The sequence below is a fragment of the Cyclopterus lumpus genome, chromosome 15 (assembly GCF_009769545.1).
Source record: "Cyclopterus lumpus isolate fCycLum1 chromosome 15, fCycLum1.pri, whole genome shotgun sequence".
Taxonomy (NCBI): Eukaryota; Metazoa; Chordata; class Actinopteri; order Perciformes; family Cyclopteridae; genus Cyclopterus; species Cyclopterus lumpus.
In genome coordinates this window covers 365,361-390,000 of record NC_046980.1, presented here as the reverse complement: position 1 = coordinate 390,000, position 24,640 = coordinate 365,361, and the positions used below count along the sequence as shown (strand labels likewise).

At 38.6% G+C, this 24,640-nt stretch overlaps 2 protein-coding genes across 2 annotated transcripts in view; one reads left to right on the top strand and one right to left on the bottom strand.

Moving 5' to 3' along the window:
* mea1 (male-enhanced antigen 1) overlaps positions 1–896 on the bottom strand; it is a 4,046-nt gene extending 3,150 nt beyond the window's left edge. Inside the window, exon 1 of the mRNA XM_034552227.1 lies at positions 731–896. The gene's annotated coding sequence lies outside the window, so the exon portion shown is untranslated. The remainder of the gene's footprint in view (positions 1–730) is intronic.
* lrrc73 (leucine rich repeat containing 73) lies at positions 654–24,091 on the top strand. The gene is made up of 8 exons (XM_034552225.1): positions 654–709; positions 2,677–2,993; positions 4,768–5,086; positions 7,590–7,750; positions 20,331–20,453; positions 20,838–20,938; positions 21,103–21,352; positions 23,497–24,091. The coding sequence occupies exons 3-8, from the start codon at positions 4,815–4,817 to the stop codon at positions 23,565–23,567; spliced, it is 978 nt and encodes a 325-aa protein (XP_034408116.1). The 5' UTR covers positions 654–709; positions 2,677–2,993; positions 4,768–4,814; the 3' UTR covers positions 23,568–24,091.
* Positions 24,092–24,640: the final 549 nt, after the last annotated feature.

The following is a 24,640-nucleotide window of genomic DNA, read 5'->3' as shown; positions in this document are numbered from 1 at the left end:
CTTCCTAGTCTCATAACTGACACAGAAAGACTGGTCAGAAGGAGCATCCATGTCTCCTAGCTGCTTCCTAGTCTCATAACTGACACAGAAAGACTGGTCAGAAGGAGCATCCATGTCTCCTAGCTGCTTCCTAGTCTCCTAATTTACAGAGAGGCTGGTGAGAGGGAGCACCCATGTCTCCTAGCTGCTTCCTAGTCTCATAACTGACACAGAGAGGCTGGTGAGAGGGAGCACCCATGTCTCCTAGCTGCTTCCTAGTCTCATAACTGACACAGAGAGGCTGGTTAGAGGGAGCACCCATGTCTCCTAGCTGCTTCCTAGTCTCATAACTGACACAGAAAGACTGGTCAGAAGGAGCACCCATGTCTCCTAGCTGCTTCCTAGTCTCATAACTGACACAGAGACGCTGGTGAGAGGGAGCACCCATGTCTCCTAGCTGCTTCCTAGTCTCAGAACTGACACAGAAAGACTGGTCAGAAGGAGCATCCATGTCTCCTAGCAGCTTCTTCGTCGTCTCCTCACACACACAGACAAGCTGTTGAGAGGGAGCATCCATGTCTCCTAGTTGCATCCTCGTCTGCTAACTGACACACCGCTGTTTCTATGAGGATTCTTCCTGGAGCAGCTAGCAGCTAACGAAGCTAGTTAGCTGAACTCTTCTTCTGCAGTTTGTTGTTGTTTTCTGGCCGGAAGAAGAATTAACTCAGAGGTGAAGTGTTGCATTGCTTACCTGTCTGCCTGTCTGTCTGTCGTCCCGCCTGTCTGTCTGTCTGTCTGTCTGTCGTCCCGCCTGTCTGTGTGTTCGGAGCTTCAGGTTGCTAGTAGGAGCCGTTAGCCGCTGCTAGCTGCAGCTGCTGATCGGGACACTTCCGGATACGTCACGACGCAGCAACACAAGTGACGTCTGACGCAAAATAGATATTTATTTTGAATAAAGAACTTTATTAACAACATACACATGAAACACATCAACATAATTATTATATTGAAACAAAAGCTATGCAATAGAAAATAAACAAATAAATACATGTATTATATTTTATTCCGTCACATTAAACAATACAATAATAATTAAGTTAATCTTATTTTATTCATTTGGTCTTTTTGAATTATTATATATAATTTGATATTTCTATGCCTTTCATTATTTTAGTTTCTTAGACAACAAATTCGATTTAATAAATAAGCCAAGTGTATTATTGTCAGATTCAACCATATTTTGACATTTAATCAATATTTATGATCGGAAACCTGCTGTACAACTAACGCTATTTCTTTAAAGTATTCATCTATCTATCTAATTCAGTTGTACAGGTAGAAATATACAACTTTAGTAATGCATGTGTAGTCTGACCGATATGTTGCAGTACTTGTACCAACATGTGATACTTAAATACACAAAACACTTAACATGTGAAACAACAACAGTTTATAATATTATGATCCGTTTTTATGAAACCAAACGTATTGTACCTCAACAGAGAACGATGTATGTATTGATCAGAACGTCATCCATCGACAAACACATGAATCTAATGAAACAGAATTACAAAGAAATTATCTTTAATACAAATAAGATGGAACGAGAATAAGTATTCTTTATGTATTTATTACATGGTTAATATTTTAGTATTTTAGTAAATCCTTAATTTAAATACATAACTGATGTTCTACGGCGTATGATTGTAAGTCTGGGTAAAATGCGTCAGCTCAATGTAATATCTAATAAATCAATTCATATGAAATATATACAACTGCTTAAAAAAAAAATGTTGGCACAGTTTTTTATTTTGAAAAGCCGGACCGGAAGCAGCATTAGGTGATTGGATCAGGTTTCATCGATCAGCAGCCTCTGATACGCAATAGCCAATAATTGGTGATATCGATAACCCCACATGATCGTCTTCCTGTGCACGTGACGTCACAGACCGAGGAGGATTAAAACCGCTCAGCGGGCTGTGACGTCACAATCGTAAAGATCGTCTGTTGTCGGTAAGGTGTCACTCCCTTCTCAAAAATATAAAACAAATCTAAAAGAAAACAAGGATAATAAATTAACCAAATAAGATAATAACTACAAAAACAATGGTAATAATAAAGACAATGGTTATAATAATAACAATAATATTCATTGTTGGATTTATTTTTATTTATTTATATTTGTTTTCATGATCACACACATACACATTTAGAAAATAAAATCTAAACGTATTATATCAAATTGATTTAAATGTATTTTCTATTGTTTTCAGAAATTACTAGCTTTGGTCACCAATTTTCGTGAAATAACACACACATACAATACCAATGTATACAATATAATAATATATACTTTGTAATCATAATAATAATATTATATTATAATATATACTTTTATATAATTAAGAAGAATATAAGAATAAGAATAACGTTGATTTATATTGGACTTCTCACAGACAAAGGTCACAAAGTCCTGTACAGGGCTCGCATACAACAAACCAAAGTGATCATAACAGGTGCCAAAAAAGCATAATAACATACATTATATTAAAAGATGGCGCAGTTAAATACACAATGAAAACAATGAATAAATAAAAACAGATAAAAAGCAAGGCATTGGTATTCAACCAGGTACATATAGAATATGATAATATATACTTTGTTATCATAATAATATAATACTCTCGGTTGTCCCAGGAAAACGGTCAGAGTGAGCCCTCTTCGCTGCCCCCCAATCTGTGTCTCATAGTAACGATCACCTGCAGAAACACACCGGCAGCACGGAGCTCTCACTGACCGACACACCGGACCCGCTGCCGGCTCCGGGGAACCGAACGCCTGCGCGCCTCTCCGCTGCTGACTAAAACCGATCAATCGATAATCGGGATCGATCGACTCGGATCGGAACCGGCGCGTGGCCTGCGGCGGGATCAGAGGCACCAGAGCGGCGGACGATGACGTCAGCGTGTGAAAGTCCCGAATCTGGCCGCGTGAGCTGATCGATCGTTTATCAGGTTAATTGATCTCCTTCTTGCAGAGCCAATCAGAGCCCGAGCTGATTGATCCGAAGTTAGTCCGATCAGCTGATTGGTTACAGCTCCTGCCAATCATTACATCACATTCATTGATTCTAACAGTACAATTACACAATACTGTGATTAATAACTGCTTGCTTTATAATACGTATATATATATATATATATATATATATATATATATAAATTTATATATATACACATATATATATATATATATATATATATATATATATATATATATATATATATATTGTACTATTCAGAATCAGCTTTATTGGCTTTATCTTTACACAGATATGGAATTTGTCTCGGGTTACTCGTTGCTCTCCTCGTACATATGCACATATAATATATAAATAAGAGATATATAAATAAAAATATATAAATATATAAAAAAGACATTAAAAACAACAGAGTAGCAAAATTAACATTTAACAAGTATGTACAATATAAAAAACAATGAACGTGGGATGTTAGTGCAGAAAGGTCGTAACAGTGCAAGTATTGCAGATACAGGGCTCTGTAGCGCCCCCCAGTGGAAAGAAGCTGTTCCTGGTCCATACAGGGCTCTGTAGCGCCCCCCAGTGGAAAGAAGCTGTTCCTGGTCCATACATGGCTCTGTAGCGCCCCCCAGAGGAAAGAAGCTGTTCCTGGTCCATACAGGGCTCTGTAGCGCCCCCCCCCCCCCCCCCCCAGAGGAAAGAAGCTGTTCCTGGTCCATACAGGGCTCTGTAGCGCCCCCCAGTGGAAAGAAGCTGTTCCTGGTCCATACAGGGCTCTGTAGCGCCCCCCAGTGGAAAGAAGCTGTTCCTGGTCCATACAGGGCTCTGTAGCGCCCCCCAGTGGAAAGAAGCTGTTCCTGGTCCATACAGGGCTCTGTAGCGCCCCCCAGTGGAAAGAAGCTGTTCCTGGTCCATACATGGCTCTGTAGCGCCCCCCAGAGGAAAGAAGCTGTTCCTGGTCCATACAGGGCTCTGTAGCGCCCCCCAGAGGAAAGAAGCTGTTCCTGGTCCATACAGGGCTCTGTAGCGCCCCCCCCCCCCCCCCCCCCCAGAGGAAAGAAGCTGTTCCTGGTCCATACAGGGCTCTGTAGCGCCCCCCAGTGGAAAGAAGCTGTTCCTGGTCCATACAGGGCTCTGTAGCGCCCCCCAGTGGAAAGAAGCTGTTCCTGGTCCATACAGGGCTCTGTAGCGCCCCCCCCCCCCCAGAGGAAAGAAGCTGTTCCTGGTCCATACAGGGCTCTGTAGCGCCCCCCCCCCCCCCAGAGGAAAGAAGCTGTTCCTGGTCCATACAGGGCTCTGTAGCGCCCCCCCCCCCCCCAGAGGAAAGAAGCTGTTCCTGGTCCATACAGGGCTCTGTAGCGCCCCCCCCCCCCCCCCAGAGGAAAGAAGCTGTTCCTGGTCCATACAGGGCTCTGTAGCGCCCCCCCTTCTGGGAGTTGTAGTTTTTAATGCTTCTTCAACCTTCAATAACTAAAGGCTAGACAGGAAGTGATGATGCATTTTTTCATTCAAAAGAATCTCAGAGTGCCACAGAGCCAATAGACAGTTAAACAAACTATAATAGAAAAGAACATAGCTGACAGAGATTTAACACAAAGTCAAAAATCCTTCCTGAATGAAAAGGTTTAGGCCAGGGTCTGGACTCTGGACCAATGAGAGCAGGGCTCTCACCGACCAATGAGAGCCCTGCTCGTCCTCAGTAGAGGTCAGGCTTCTCTCTGACTGGGTTCCCTTCCTCGTGTCTCCAGGTGTCCCAGTGCTCCCAGCGCTCCCAGTGCTCTTAGTGCGGTGCAGCATGCTGCCGGCCTCCATCCAGATCACAGGGGAGTTGCTGTCGGCGGCCGAGGTTCAGGACATCTGCGAGAGCCTAAAGGAGGACAGCGTGCGGCTGCTGTCCGTCCGCGGCTGCCAGCTCTCCGACCGCGACTTCGGCCGCGTCTGTCTCAGTGTGGCGGAGTCGAGCTCGCTCGCGCAGCTCAACCTCAACCTGGGTGTCGTCTCCGGCATCAGCCGGACCCGGCACCTGGCCGACGCCCTGAAGGCCAACCGGTCCCTGCAGACCCTGTTGTGAGTACAGGTGTTGGTTTTCCTGCTTCTACGGAACACTCTGATTGGCTGTTAATGCTGGAGCTGACAGATCAGGTGACCTCCCTGACAGGTCACACTGCAAATTACACTACACACTGTACGTCAAACTACACACTGTACGTCAAACTACACACTGTACGTCAAACTACACACGGTATGTCAAACTACACACTGTACGTCAAACTACACACTGTACGTCAAACTACACACGGTATGTCAAACTACACACTGTACGTCAAACTACACACTGTACGTCAAACTACACACGGTATGTCAAACTACACACTGTACGTCAAACTACACACTGTACGTCAAACTACACACGGTATGTCAAACTACACACTGTACGTCAAACTACACACTGTACGTCAAACTACACACGGTATGTCAAACTACACACTGTACGTCAAACTACACACTGTACGTCAAACTACACACGGTATGTCAAACTACACACGGTATGTCAAACTACACACTGTACGTCAAACTACACACTGTACGTCAAACTACACACGGTATGTCAAACTACACACTGTACGTCAAACTACACACTGTACGTCAAACTACACACGGTATGTCAAACTACACACTGTACGTCAAACTACACACTGTACGTCAAACTACACACGGTATGTCAAACTACACACTGTACGTCAAACTACACACTGTACGTCAAACTACACACGGTATGTCAAACTACACACACTACACACTGTACGTCAAACTACACACTGTACGTCAAACTACACACGGTATGTCAAACTACACACACTACACACTGTACGTCAAACTACACACTGTACGTCAAACTACACACGGTATGTCAAACTACACACTGTACATCAAACTACACACGGTATGTCAAACTACACACTGTACATCTACATCAAACTACACACTGTAAGTCAAACTAAACACCGTACGTCAAACTATACACTGTACGTCAAACTACACACTGTACGTCAAACTACACACTGTACGTCAAACTACACACGGTATGTCAAACTACACACACTACACACTGTACGTCAAACTACACACTGTACGTCAAACTACACACTGTACATCAAACTACACACTGTACATCAAACTACACACGGTATGTCAAACTACACACACTGTACGTCAAACTACACACAGTACGTCAAACTACACACGGTATGTCAAACTACACACACTACACACTGTACATCAAACTACACACTGTCCATCAAACTAGACACTGTACATCAAACTACACACTGTACATCAAACTGACACTAAACACTTCACATTAAACTACACACTGTACATCTACATCAAACTACACACTGTACATCTACATCAAACTACACACTGTACGTCAAACTGACACTAAACACTTCACATTAAACTACACACTGTACATATACATCAAACTACACACTGTACATCTACATCACACTACACACTGTACGTCAAACTACACACTGTCCATCAAACTAGACACTGTATGTCAAACTACACACTGTACATCAAACTACACACTGTCCATCAAACTACACACAGTACATCACACTACACACTGTACGTCAAACTACACACTGTCCATCAAACTAGACACTGTATGTCAAACTACACACTGTACGTCAAACTACACACTGTATGTCAAACTACACACAGTACATCACACTACACACTGTACGTCAAACTACACACTGTACGTCAAACTTCACACTGTCCATCAAACTACACACTGACCATCACACTACACACTGTACATGAAACTACACACTGTACATCACACTACACACTGTACGTCAAACTACACACTTTACATGACACTAAACACTTCACATTAAACTACACACTGTACATCTACATCAAACACACTGTATGTCAAACTACACACTGTACATGACACTAAACACTTCACATTAAACTACACACTGTACATCTACATCAAACACACTGTACGTCAAACTACACACTGTACATGACACTAAACACTTCACATTAAACTACACACTGTACATCTACATCAAACACACTGTACGTCAAACTACACACTGTACATGACACTAAACACTTCACATTAAACTACACACTGTACATCTACATCAAACACACTGTATGTCAAACTACACACTGTACATGACACTAAACACTTCACATTAAACTGCACACTGTACATCTACATCAAACACACTGTACGTCAAACTACACACTGTACATGACACTAAACACTTCACATTAAACTACACACTGTACATCTACATCAAACACACTGTACGTCAAACTACACACTGTACATGACACTAAACACTTCACATTAAACTACACACTGTACATCTACATCAAACACACTGTACGTCAAACTACACACTGTACATGACACTAAACACTTCACATTAAACTACACACTGCACATAACTACACACAATGCTCTTTAAACCTGAATAATATCAACATGTCCATATAGTCAATGTGATTGCTTTGTAAAACTCTGTCTCACTCCCTCCAGTCTCCATGGCAGCCCGCTGTTGGACGCCGGGCTGGTGACCTTGAACTCGGCCCTGTCGACCCACCCGGCGCTGGTCTGTCTTGATCTGGGAGACTGCATGCTGGGAGACGAGGCGCTGGGTCTGATCTGTGGGATGCTACCGCCTGACGGAGCAAAATCAGGTAACAAACACCTGAGAATCTCCATAAGGACAACCAGTTTAGATGTGAAAAATGTTTCATGCTATCATGGTATGATCCCAGCAACCACAGGGAAACAAGTGAGCTGGAAAACAGCTAGAACACCACAGCAACCCCCTTAAAGAAAAAGAATAGGTACGTTAAAGTGAATTACAGCAAGAAACCATTCGGTGCCTCCACTAACTGCTGGGAACACTGTGGCAACCACGTGGAAACTATAACCAACTATATCCAACCACATGAAAACTATAACCAACTATATCCAACCACATGAAAACTATAACCAACTATATCCAACCACATGAAAACTATAACCAACTATATCCAACCACATGAAAACTATAACCAACTATATCCAACCACATGAAAACTATAACCAACTATATCCAACCACATGAAAACTATAACCAACTATATCCAACCACATGGAAACTATAACCAACTATATCCAACCACATGGAAACTATAACCAACTATATCCAACCACATGAAAACTATAACCAACTATATCCAACCACATGATAACTATAACCAACTATATCCAACCACATGGAAACTATAACCAACTATATCCAACCACATGGAAACTATAACCAACTATATCCAACCACATGAAAACTATAACCAACTATATCCAACCACATGAAAACTATAACCAACTATAACCAACCACATGGAAACTATAACCAACTATATCCAACCACATGAAAACTATAACCAACCACATGGAAACAATAACCAACAACATGGAAACAATAACCAACAACATGGAAACTATAACCAACAACATGGAAACAATAACCAACAACATGGAAACAATAATCAACAACATGGAAACAATAACCAACAACATGGAAACAATAACCAACAACATGGAAACTATAACCAACAACATGGAAACAATAACCAACAACATGGAAACTATAACCAACAACATGGAAACAATAACCAACAACATGGAAACTATAACCAACTATATCCAACCACATGAAAACTATAACCAACCACATGGAAACAATAACCAACAACATGGAAACTATAACCAACAACATGGAAACAATAACCAACAACATGGAAACAATAACCAACCACATGGAAACTATAACCAACAACATGGAAACAATAACCAACAACATGAAAACTATAACCAACTATATCCAACCACATGAAAACTATAACCAACTATATCCAACCACATGAAAACTATAACCAACCACATGGAAACAATAACCAACAACATGGAAACAATAACCAACAACATGGAAACAATAACCAACCACATGGAAACTATAACCAACAACATGGAAACAATAACCAACAACATGGAAACAATAACCAACCACATGGAAACTATAACCAACAACATGGAAACAATAACCAACAACATGGAAACAATAACCAACAACATGGAAACTATAACCAACTATATCCAACAACATGGAAACAATAACCAACCACATGGAAACAATAACCAACAACATGGAAACAATAACCAACTATATCCAACAACATGGAAACAATAACCAACCACATGGAAACTATAACCAACAACATGGAAACAATAACCAACAACATGGAAACAATAACCAACAACATGGAAACTATAACCAACAACATGGAAACAATAACCAACAACATGGAAACTATAACCAACAACATGGAAACTATAACCAACAACATGGAAACAATAACCAACAACATGGAAACAATAACCAACAACATGGAAACAATAACCAACAACATGGAAACTATAACCAACCACATGGAAACAATAACCAACAACATGGAAACTATAACCAACAACATGGAAACTATAACCAACCACATGGAAACAATATCCAACAACATGGAAACAATAACCAACAACATGGAAACAATAACCAACAACATGGAAACTATAACCAACCACATGGAAACTATAACCAACAACATGGAAACAATAACCAACAACATGGAAACTATAACCAACAACATGGAAACTATAACCAACCACATGGAAACAATAACCAACAACATGGAAACAATATCCAACAACATGGAAACTATAACCAACAACATGGAGACAATAACTAACAACATGGAAACAATAACCAACAACATGGAAACTATAACCAACAACATGGAAACAATAACCAACAACATGGAAACTATAACCAACAACATGGAAACTATAACCAACCACATGGAAACAATAACCAACAACATGGAAACAATATCCAACAACATTGAAACAATAACCAACAACATGGAAACAATAACCAACAACATGGAAACTATAACCAACAACTTGGAAACTATAACCAACCACATGGAAACTATAACCAACAACATGGAAACAATAACCAACAACATGGAAACTATAACCAACAACATGGAAACTATAACCAACAACATGGAAACAATAACCAACAACATGGAAACAATATCCAACAACATTGAAACAATATCCAACAACATGGAAACAATAACCAACAACATGGAACCTATAACCAACAACATGGAAACTATAATCAACAACATGGAAACAATAACCAACAACTTGGAAACTATAACCAACCACATGGAAACTATAACCAACAACATGGAAACAATAACCAACAACATGGAAACTATAACCAACAACATGGAAACTATAACCAACAACATGGAAACAATAACCAACAACATGGAAACAATAACCAACAACTTGGAAACAATAACCAACCACTATATCCAACAACATGGAAACAATAACCAACCACATGGAAACTATAACCAACAACATGGAAACAATAACCAACAACATGGAAACAATAACCAACAACATGGAAACAATAACCAACAACATGGAAACTATAACCAACCACATGGAAACTATAACCAACAACATGGAAACAATAACCAACAACATGGAAACTATAACCAACAACATGGAAACTATAACCAACAACATGGAAACAATAACCAACAACATGGAAACAATAACCAACAACTTGGAAACAATAACCAACAACATGGAAACTATAACCAACAACATGGAAACAATAACCAACTATATCCAACCACATGGAAACTATAACCAACTATAACCAACCACATGGAAACTATAACCAACTATATCCAACCACATGAAAACTATAACCAACCACATGGAAACAATAACCAACAACATGGAAACAATAACCAACAACATGGAAACAATAACCAACAACATGGAAACAATAACCAACAACATGGAAACTATAACCAACAACATGGAAACAATAACCAACAACATGGAAACTATAACCAACAACATGGAAACAATAACCAACAACATGGAAACTATAACCAACTATATCCAACCACATGAAAACTATAACCAACCACATGGAAACAATAACCAACAACATGGAAACTATAACCAACTATATCTAACCACATGGAAACAATAACCAACAACATGAAAACTATAACCAACTATATCCAACAACATGGAAACTATAACCAACTATATCCAACCACATGGAAACAATAACCAACAACATGGAAACTATAACCAACTATATCCAACCACATGAAAACTATAACCAACTATATCCAACCACATGAAAACTATAACCAACCACATGGAAACAATAACCAACAACATGGAAACTATAACCAACTATATCCAACCACATGGAAACAATAACCAACCACATGGAAACAATAACCAACAACATGGAAACAATAACCAACAACATGGAAACAATAACCAACCACATGGAGACTATAACCAACAACATGGAAACAATAACCAACAACATGGAAACAATAACCAACCACATGGAAACTATAACCAACAACATGGAAACAATAACCAACAACATGGAAACAATAACCAACAACATGGAAACTATAACCAACTATATCCAACAACATGGAAACAATAACCAACCACATGGAAACAATAACCAACAACATGGAAACAATAACCAACTATATCCAACAACATGGAAACAATAACCAACCACATGGAAACTATAACCAACAACATGGAACCAATAACCAACAACATGGAAACAATAACCAACAACATGGAAACTATAACCAACAACATGGAAACAATAACCAACAACATGGAAACTATAACCAACAACATGGAAACTATAACCAACAACATGGAAACAATAACCAACAACATGGAAACTATAACCAACAACATGGAAACAATAACCAACAACATGGAAACAATAACCAACAACATGGAAACAATATCCAACAACATGGAAACTATAACCAACCACATGGAAACTATAACCAACAACATGGAAACAATATCCAACAACTTGGAAACTATAACCAACAACATGGAAACTATAACCAACAACATGGAAACTATAACCAACAACATGGAAACAATATCCAACAACTTGGAAACTATAACCAACAACATGGAAACAATATCCAACAACATGGAAACTATAACCAACCACATGGAAACTATAACCAACAACATGGAAACAATAACCAACAACTTGGAAACTATAACCAACAACATGGAAACTATAACCAACAACATGGAAACTATAACCAACAACATGGAAACAATATCCAACAACATGGAAACTATAACCAACAACATGGAAACTATAACCAACAACATGGAAACAATAACCAACTATATCCAACCACATGGAAACTATAACCAACTATAACCAACCACATGGAAACTATAACCAACTATATCCAACCACATGAAAACTATAACCAACCACATGGAAACAATAACCAACAACATGGAAACAATAACCAACAACATGGAAACAATAACCAACAACATGGAAACAATAACCAACAACATGGAAACTATAACCAACAACATGGAAACAATAACCAACAACATGGAAACTATAACCAACAACATGGAAACAATAACCAACAACATGGAAACTATAACCAACTATATCCAACCACATGAAAACTATAACCAACCACATGGAAACAATAACCAACAACATGGAAACTATAACCAACTATATCTAACCACATGGAAACAATAACCAACAACATGAAAACTATAACCAACTATATCCAACAACATGGAAACTATAACCAACTATATCCAACCACATGGAAACAATAACCAACAACATGGAAACTATAACCAACTATATCCAACCACATGAAAACTATAACCAACTATATCCAACCACATGAAAACTATAACCAACCACATGGAAACAATAACCAACAACATGGAAACTATAACCAACTATATCCAACCACATGGAAACAATAACCAACCACATGGAAACAATAACCAACAACATGGAAACAATAACCAACAACATGGAAACAATAACCAACCACATGGAGACTATAACCAACAACATGGAAACAATAACCAACAACATGGAAACAATAACCAACCACATGGAAACTATAACCAACAACATGGAAACAATAACCAACAACATGGAAACAATAACCAACAACATGGAAACTATAACCAACTATATCCAACAACATGGAAACAATAACCAACCACATGGAAACAATAACCAACAACATGGAAACAATAACCAACTATATCCAACAACATGGAAACAATAACCAACCACATGGAAACTATAACCAACAACATGGAACCAATAACCAACAACATGGAAACAATAACCAACAACATGGAAACTATAACCAACAACATGGAAACAATAACCAACAACATGGAAACTATAACCAACAACATGGAAACTATAACCAACAACATGGAAACAATAACCAACAACATGGAAACTATAACCAACAACATGGAAACAATAACCAACAACATGGAAACAATAACCAACAACATGGAAACAATATCCAACAACATGGAAAGTATAACCAACCACATGGAAACTATAACCAACAACATGGAAACAATATCCAACAACTTGGAAACTATAACCAACAACATGGAAACTATAACCAACAACATGGAAACTATAACCAACAACATGGAAACAATATCCAACAACTTGGAAACTATAACCAACAACATGGAAACAATATCCAACAACATGGAAACTATAACCAACCACATGGAAACTATAACCAACAACATGGAAACAATAACCAACAACTTGGAAACTATAACCAACAACATGGAAACTATAACCAACAACATGGAAACTATAACCAACAACATGGAAACAATATCCAACAACATGGAAACTATAACCAACAACATGGAGACAATAACCAACAACATGGAAACAATAACCAACAACATGGAAACTATAACCAACAACATGGAAACAATAACCAACAACATGGAAACTATAACCAACAACATGGAAACAATAACCAACAACATGGAAACTATAACCAACAACTTGGAAACTATAACCAACCACATGGAAACTATAACCAACCACATGGAAACAATAACCAACAACATGGAAACTATAACCAACAACATGGAAACTATAACCAACAACATGGAAACAATATCCAACAACATTGAAACAATATCCAACAACATGGAAACTATAACCAACAACATGGAACCTATAACCAACAACATGGAAACTATAATCAACAACATGGAAACAATAACCAACAACTTGGATACTATAACCAACCACATGGAAACTATAACCAACAACATGGAAACAATAACCAACAACATGGAAACTATAACCAACAACATGGAAACTATAACCAACAACATGGAAACAATAACCAACAACATGGAAACAATAACCAACAACTTGGAAACAATAACCAACCACATGGAAACTATAACCAACAACATGGAAACAATAACCAACAACATGGAAACAATAACCAACAACATGGAAACTATAACCAACAACATGGAAACTATAACCAACAACATGGAAACAATAACCAACAACATGGAAACAATATCCAACAACATTGAAACAATATCCAACAACATGGAAACAATAACCAACAACATGGAAACTATAACCAACAACATGGAAACTATAATCAACAACATGGAAACAATAACCAACAACTTGGAAACTATAACCAACCACATGGAAACTATAACCAACAACATGGAAACAATAACCAACAACATGGAAACTATAACCAACAACATGGAAACTATAACCAACAACATGGAAACAATAACCAACAACATGGAAACAATAACCAACAACTTGGAAACAATAACCAACAACATGGAAACTATAACCAACAACATGAAAACAATAACCAACTATATCCAACCACATGGAAACTATAACCAACTATATCCAACAACATGAAAACTATAACCAACCACATGGAAACAATAACCAACAACATGGAAACAATAACCAACAACATGGAAACTATAACCAACAACATAAAAACAATAACCAACAACATGGAAACAATAACCAACAACATGGAAACAATAACCAACAACATGGAAACAATAACCAACAACATGGAAACTATAACCAACAACATGGAAACAATAACCAACAACATGGAAACAATAACCAACAACTTGGAAACAATAACCAACCACATGGAAACTATAACCAACAACATGGAAACAATAACCAACAACATGGAAACAATAACCAACAACATGGAAACTATAACCAACAACATGGAAACTATAACCAACAACATGGAAACAATAACCAACAACATGGAAACAATATCCAACAACATTGAAACAATATCCAACAACATGGAAACAATAACCAACAACATGGAAACTATAACCAACAACATGGAAACTATAATCAACAACATGGAAACAATAACCAACAACTTGGAAACTATAACCAACCACATGGAAACTATAACCAACAACATGGAAACAATAACCAACAACATGGAAACTATAACCAACAACATGGAAACTATAACCAACAACATGGAAACAATAACCAACAACATGGAAACAATAACCAACAACTTGGAAACAATAACCAACAACATGGAAACTATAACCAACAACATGAAAACAATAACCAACTATATCCAACCACATGGAAACTATAACCAACTATATCCAACAACATGAAAACTATAACCAACCACATGGAAACAATAACCAACAACATGGAAACAATAACCAACAACATGGAAACTATAACCAACAACATAAAAACAATAACCAACAACATGGAAACAATAACCAACAACATGGAAACAATAACCAACAACATGGAAACAATAACCAACAACATGGAAACTATAACCAACAACATGGAAACAATAACCAACAACATGGAAACTATAACCAACAACATGGAAACTATAACCAACAACATGGAAACTATAACCAACTATATCCAACCACATGAAAACTATAACCAACCACATGGAAACAATAACCAACAACATGGAAACTATAACCAACTATATCTAACCACATGGAAACAATAACCAACAACATGAAAACTATAACCAACTATATCCAACAACATGGAAACTATAACCAACTATATCCAACCACATGGAAACAATAACCAACAACATGGAAACTATAACCAACTATATCCAACCACATGAAAACTATAACCAACTATATCCAACCACATGAAAACTATAACCAACCACATGGAAACAATAACCAACAACATGGAAACAATAACCAACAACATGGAAACAATAACCAACAACATGGAAACTATAACCAACTATATCCAACCACATGGAAACAATAACCAACAACATGAAAACTATAACCAACTATATCCAACCACATGAAAACTATAACCAACTATATCCAACCACATGAAAACTATAACCAACCACATGGAAACAATAACCAACAACATGGAAACTATAACCAACTATATCCAACCACATGGAAACAATAACCAACCACATGGAAACAATAACCAACAACATGGAAACAATAACCAACAACATGGAAACAATAACCAACCACATGGAAACTATAACCAACAACATGGAAACAATAACCAACAACATGGAAACAATAACCAACCACATGGAAACTATAACCAACAACATGGAAACAATAACCAACAACATCGAAACAATAACCAACAACATGGAAACTATAACCAACTATATCCAACAACATGGAAACAATAACCAACCCATTGGAAACAATAACCAACAAAATGGAAACAATAACCAACTATATCCAACAACATGGAAACAATAACCAACCACATGGAAACTATAACCAACAACATGGAAACAATAACCAACAACATGGAAACAATAACCAACAACATGGAAACTATAACCAACAACATGGAAACAATAACCAACAACATGGAAACTATAACCAACAACATGGAAACTATAACCAACAACATGGAAACAATAACCAACAACATGGAAACAATAACCAACAACATGGAAACAATAACCAACCACATGGAAACAATAACCAACAACATGGAAACAATATCCAACAACATGGAAACAATAACCAACAACATGGAAACAATATCCAACAACATGGAAACAATAACCAACAACATGGAAACAATATCCAACAACATGGAAACAATAACCAACAACATGGAAACAATAACCAACAACATGGAAACAATATCCAACAACATGGAAACAATAACCAACAACATGGAAACTATAACCAACAACATGGAAACTATAACCAACAACATGGAAACAATAACCAACAACATGGAAACTATAACCAACAACATGGAAACAATATCCAACAACATGGAAACAATAACCAACAACATGGAAACAATATCCAACAACATGGAAACAATAACCAACAACATGGAAACTATAACCAACAACATGGAAACTATAACCAACAACATGGAAACAATATCCAACAACATGGAAACAATAACCAACAACATGGAAACTATAACCAACCACATGGAAACTATAACCAACAACATGGAAACAATATCCAACAACATGGAAACAATAACCAACAACATGGAAACTATAACCAACAACATGGAAACAATATCCAACAACATGGAAACAATATCCAACAACATGGAAACAATAACCAACAACATGGAAACTATAACCAACAACATGGAAACAATAACCAACAACATGGAAACAATAACCAACAACATGGAAACAATATCCAACAACATGGAAACAATAACCAACAACATGGAAACAATATCCAACAACATGGAAACTATAACCAACCACATGGAAACAATAACCAACAACATGGAAACAATATCCAACAACATGGAAACTATAACCAACCACATGGAAACTATAACCAACAACATGGAAACTATAACCAACAACATGGAAACTATAACCAATAACATGGAAACTATAACCAACAACATGGAAACAATAACCAACAACATGGAAACTATAACCAATAACATGGAAACTATAACCAACAACATGGAAACAATAACCAACAACATGGAAACTATAACCAACAACATGGAAACAATATCCAACAACATGGAAACAATAACCAACAACATGGAAACTATAACCAACAACATGGAAACAATATCCAACAACATGGAAACAATAACCAACAACATGGAAACTATAACCAACAACATGGAAACAATATCCAACAACATGGAAACAATAACCAACAACATGGAAACAATATCCAACAACATGGAAACAATAACCAACAACATGGAAACTATAACCAACAACATGGAAACAATATCCAATAACATGGAAACAATAACCAACAACATGGAAACAATATCCAACAACATGGAAACAATAACCAACAACATGGAAACAATAACCAACAACATGGAAACTATAACCAACCACATGGAAACAATAACCAACAACATGGAAACTATAACCAACAACATGGAAACAATATCCAACAACATTGAAACAATATCCAACAACATGGAAACAATATCCAACAACATGGAAACAATAACCAACAACATGGAAACAATATCCAACAACATGGAAACAATAACCAACAACATGGAAACAATAACCAACAACATGGAAACAATATCCAACAACATGGAAACAATAACCAACAACATGGAAACAATAACCAACAACATGGAAACAATAACCAACAACATGGAAACTATAACCAACAACATGGAAACTATAACCAACAACATGGAAACAATATCCAACAACATGGAAACAATAACCAACCACATGGAAACTATAACCAACAACATGGAAACTATAACCAACAACATGGAAACTATAACCAACAACATGGAAACTATAACCAACCACATGGAAACAATAACCAACAACATGGAAACAATATCCAACAACATGGAAACTATAACCAACAACATGGAGACAATAACCAACAACATGGAAACAATAACCAACAACATGAAAACTATAACCAACAACATGGAAACTATAACCAACAACATGGAAACTATAACCAACAACATGGAAACTATAACCAACAACATGGAAACTATAACCAACAACATGGAAACAATAACCAACAACATGGAAACTATAACCAACAACATGGAAACAATAACCAACAACATGGAAACTATAACCAACAACATGGAAACTATAACCAACAACATGGAAACTATAACCAACAACATGGAAACAATAACCAACAACATGGAAACTATAACCAACAACATGGAAACAATAACCAACAACATAACCAACAACATGGAAACAATAACCAACAACATGGAAACAATAACCAACAACATGGAAACTATAACCAACAACATGGAAACAATAACCAACAACATGGAAACTATAACCAACAACATGGAAACTATAACCAACAACATGGAAACTATAACCAACAACATGGAAACAATAACCAACAACATAACCAACAACATGGAAACAATAACCAACAACATGGAAACAATAACCAACAACATGGAAACAATAACCAACAACATGGAAACTATAACCAACAACATGGAAACAATAACCAACAACATGGAAACTATAACCAACCACATGGAAACTATAACCAACAACATGGAAACAATAACCAACAACATGGAAACTATAACCAACAACATGGAAACAATAACCAACAACATGGAAACTATAACCAACAACATGGAAACTATAACCAACAACATGGAAACTATAACCAACAACATGGAAACTATAACCAACAACATGGAAACTATAACCAACTAATTCATGTAATGTGTTTATGTAACTCTGTTCATCTGGTCAATTCAATTCAATTCAGTTTATTTTGTATAGCCCAAAATCACAAATCACAAACTCCCCTCAGAGGGCTTTACAATCTGTACACATACGACATCCCTGACCTTTGACCTCACATCGGATCAGGAAAAACTCCCCAAAAATAACCTTTCACAGGGAAAAAAGTGAAGAAACCTTCAGGAGAGCAACAGAGGAGGATCCCTCTCCCCGGATGGACAGAAGAATAGATGTCATGTGACACATTACATTACATTGTCATATTCATGTAATGTGTTTATGTAACTTTGTAAATGCTGTTCATTCTGTACACATGACATCTATTCATCTGTCCACATGGCGTCACCGCTGATCCACCACAGACACATTCTAATGCAAAGAAGAATACAATATCCACAATGTATATTCAGATTCTCTCCAAGCCTAGAGAGAACATGGATCACATGATTATTATTATCATTGTTGTGTTTCTGGTCGTCTGAAGGTCTGAGGGAGCTGACGCTGAGTGCTAACCCAGGAATCAGCTCCAAAGGCTGGGCTCGACTTGCCATCGCTGTGGCTCACAGCTCCCAGCTCCGAGTGCTCAACCTGGACTACAACCCGCTGGGTAACTACACACACTACACAATATTACACACTATACTACACACTACACAATATACTACACACTACACAATATACTACACACTATACTACACACTACACACTATACTACACACTATACTATACTACACAGTGTACTACACACTACACTACACACTACACAATATACTACACACTATACTACACACTACACTATACTACACACTATACTACACACTACACAATATACTACACACTATACTACACACTACACAATATACTACACACTATACTACACACTACACTATACTACACACTATACTACACACTATACTACACACTACACACTATACTACACACTATACTACACACTACACTATACTACACACTACACATGTTCTGGTTTCAGGCGATCAGATCGCAGGGATGCTGGCGGTGTCTGTGGCGTCCAGCAGAACCCTGGAGGTGCTGGACCTGGAGGGGACCGGACTCACCAACCAATCAGCACAGGTTGCTCCTCTTCCTCCTCCTCCTCATCATCACTGTGTCTCGTTTGTCCAGCAGGGGGAGGCACACACACACACACACACACACACAGACCTCTCCACCAATAGAGGCAGGTGCTGCGCTGTTGTTGGTCTGATGTGGCGGGTCACGCCGGTCTCTATGTCCAGGTGTTCTTGGACATGGTGGAGAACTACCCCACCAGTCTCAGGGTTCTGGTCTTGGCGGAGAACGACATCAGTCCCGAGCTGCAGCAGCAGATCTGTGACCTGCTGTCTGAGGGGGAGGAGGACGATGACCGAGAGGCCCCGCCCCTAATGCAAAGCCCCGCCTCCAGCAGCGCCGCCCTGCTGCCAATCAGAGACAAGTACCAGCCAATCAGAGACAAGTACCAGCCCCCCAACTGGCTCCCCCACAGCAGTAAGGGCTGAACACTACCCCAGAAGGGGGTCCCACTTTACTTTCCATACTGGTCCCCCAAAGACAGCAACACTGGTTCAGATTGCTCAAAACCAGTTCAGAACCAGTCTACTTTTACACTTCATCATGCTGGTGTAGTTTACCATACTGGTTCCACTGGTGTAGTTTACTATACTGGTTCCACTGGTGTAGTTTACCATACTGGTTCCACTGGTGTAGTTTACTATACTGGTTCCACTGGTGTAGTTTACCATACTGGTTCCACTGGTGTAGTTTACTATACTGGTTCCACTGGTGTAGTTTACCATACTGGTTCCACTGGTGTGGTTTACCATACTGGTTCCACTGGTGTGGTTTACCATACTGGTTCCACTTGTGTAGTTTACTCTACTGGTTCCACTTGTGTAGTTTACTATACTGGTTCCACTGGTGTAGTTTACCATACTGGTTCCACTGGTGTGGTTTACCATACTGGTTCCACTTGTGTAGTTTACTCTACTGGTTCTACTGGTGCAGTTTACCATACTGGTGTTACTGGTGTAGTTTACCATACTAGTTCCACTTGTGTAGTTTACCATACTGGTTATACTGGTGTAGTTTACCATACTGGTTCCACTGGTGTAGTTTACCATACTGGTTCCACTGGTGTGGTTTACTCTACTGGTTCTACTGGTGCAGTTTACCATACTGGTGTTACTGGTGTAGTTTACCATACTAGTTCCACTTGTGTAGTTTACCATACTGGTTCCACTGGTGTAGTTTACCATACTGGTTCCACTGGTGTGGTTTACCATACTGGTTCCACTTGTGTAGTTTACTCTACTGGTTCTACTGGTGCAGTTTACCATACTGGTGTTACTGGTGTAGTTTACCATACTAGTTCCACTTGTGTAGTTTACCATACTGGTTCTACTGGTGTAGTTTACCATACTAGTTCCACTTGTGTAGTTTACCATACTGGTTCCACTGGTGTAGTTTACCATACTGGTTCCACTGGTGTGGTTTACCATACTGGTTCCACTTGTGTAGTTTACTCTACTGGTTCTACTGGTGCAGTTTACCATACTGGTGTAGTTTACCATACTAGTTCCACTTGTGTCGTTTACCATACTGGTTCCACTTGTGTAGTTTACTCTACTGGTTCCACTGGTGTAGTTTACCATACTGGTTCCACTTGTGTAGTTTACTCTACTGGTTCTACTGGTGCAGTTTACCATACTGGTGTTACTGGTGTCGTTTACCATACTGGTTCTACTTGTGTAGTTTACCATACTGGTTCCACTGGTATAGTTTACCATACTGGTTCCACTGCAGTACTTAACCAATACCAGCTAATACCTGTAGTATTAGTACTCTAGTTTTAGCTGAACTAATGCTGAGTACACGTCAGCCTCGGTCTTTCCCAGTTCTAGCCTGATGCTGTCCTATTTGAGTCCAGTATGACCCCAGTCTGTCCCTCTAGGCCAGTATCCCTGGAGGTGTCAAAGTTGACCCAGTTTCAGACTGGTCTGACCTACTTGACCCAGTATTAAACCCAGGTTTGTGTTCTGTATAATAAAGGTCTAAGTGTGAATCTGGCTCAACTGGTTATCAAACCCAGATGAAACTTCACCCCCTATATATACATATATTCATATATGTCTCAGTGGTATATATAAAAACATTTTCCAAATCAGTTTTGAGATATTCTTCAAAGGAACAGTTCAACGTTTAGTGAAATCCGTTTTGATATTAATGTCACGCAGCAACTTCTGTTCCTGAAATGTGAAGCTAATGAGGAACTGCAGTTCCTCAAATGACCACACGAGGCTCCCAAAGCAAGTGAATCCTCACAGACCGCCATGTTTAGTCTCTACAGCTCATGTCCCCATTCATGACCACTGTCTATTTAACTCACCGTAATATATTACAAGAACACGCCCATGAGAGTGTGAATATGAAGCTACAGCTGTTTAGCTTAGCTAAGCATAAAGAGTGGCTAGCCTCCTCTAAAGCTCGCTGACGAACGTGTTATGTTTTTTAATTTGCTCTCAACCTGAAATGACACGATGTGGTTTTATTGGTCTAAATAACCCTGATTGTGATCGCTGAGTTGTTGGTCTTACCCTCTGAATCTGAAGCTCTACATGTGTCATTCTTTACAGACTCCAGCCCCCAGATGGTCTTGCTGACATCAGGTCTAGGTGAGAGCTTATTGGCTGAGACTGAAATGTGACCCCCCCACACCACCACACACTTCCGGTTAAACTACTTTCACTTTATTCTGCTTCGTTCCGTTTGAATGTTCCCGGTTTGTTTGTCTTCACTCCTCTGGGTTGTCAGATCAACTGATGGCTATCAGCCAATCACATGCTCTGCATGGTTTGATGTAGCACCTGTACATAGAGACTAGAACAGAGAGAGCGGCGGCACAAAACCTCAACACACAAGTGACTTACGGACGGTTTTAGTGTGTTTCTGATGAATGTAGTTCTGCTTTGTTGGTTCCTTCTGCTGCTCTGATGTCACAATAATAAACTGTTTACAGCTTTGTAAGAACTGCGCCTGTGATTCCTTCTTCCTCAGCAAGCTAACACTGCTAACAACGTTAGCTGATGTCACAATAATAAACTGTTTACAGCGAATAAGCTAAAAGAATATATATTAGAGAAATGTTGCTAATAGAATAAACTATTTGAGTAATGTCGCTAACAAGCCAACCAGCATACGACTGGCTACTTAGCTAGCTTACAAATTCCCCCACGGTACGTAAGATAAAAAAAACAAATATTTAAAATGAGAATAAATTCCAAAATCCTTTAAAAATAGTTATTTAATAAATATTCAATAACATATAAGTGTATGTTTATAAACTGCATTTTATATATTATATATTAAATCAGACACTGATGGCACAGTGCTGTATATTACAACCAAAAATGCTTTGCGCTGGTTAGGGGGTACTTGGCTGAAAAACTATTTCAACAGGGGGTACATCACTGAAAAAAAATTGAGAACCACTGGTCTACAACCCTGTGTCCATGGTCCCGGGTCCATGGTCCCGGGTCCATGGTCCCGGGTCCCAGTCTTTTTGCTGCAGCTCACAAAAACTAAGAAAAGAGATCACATGACTCCTGTATTAGCTGCTCTGCACTGGCTCCCTGTAAAATCAAGAATCACATTTAAAATTCTTCTCCTCACCTACAAAGCCTTGATTGGTGATGCACCATCATATCTTAAGGAGCTTGTAGTACCATATTGCCCCACTAGAGAGCTGCGCTCACTAAATGCGGGGCTACTTGTGGTTCC

Excerpts from the sequence above, each read along its gene's own strand:
- lrrc73 (XM_034552225.1), top strand. The coding sequence starts at position 4,815 with ATGCTGCCGGCCTCCATCCAGATCACAGGGGAGTTGCTGTCGGCGGCC. Across the intron at positions 7,751-20,330 it reads GCCTGACGGAGCAAAATCAG|GTCTGAGGGAGCTGACGCTG; the intron begins GTAACAAACACC and ends GGTCGTCTGAAG. Across the intron at positions 21,353-23,496 it reads CAACTGGCTCCCCCACAGCA|ACTCCAGCCCCCAGATGGTC; the intron begins GTAAGGGCTGAA and ends CATTCTTTACAG.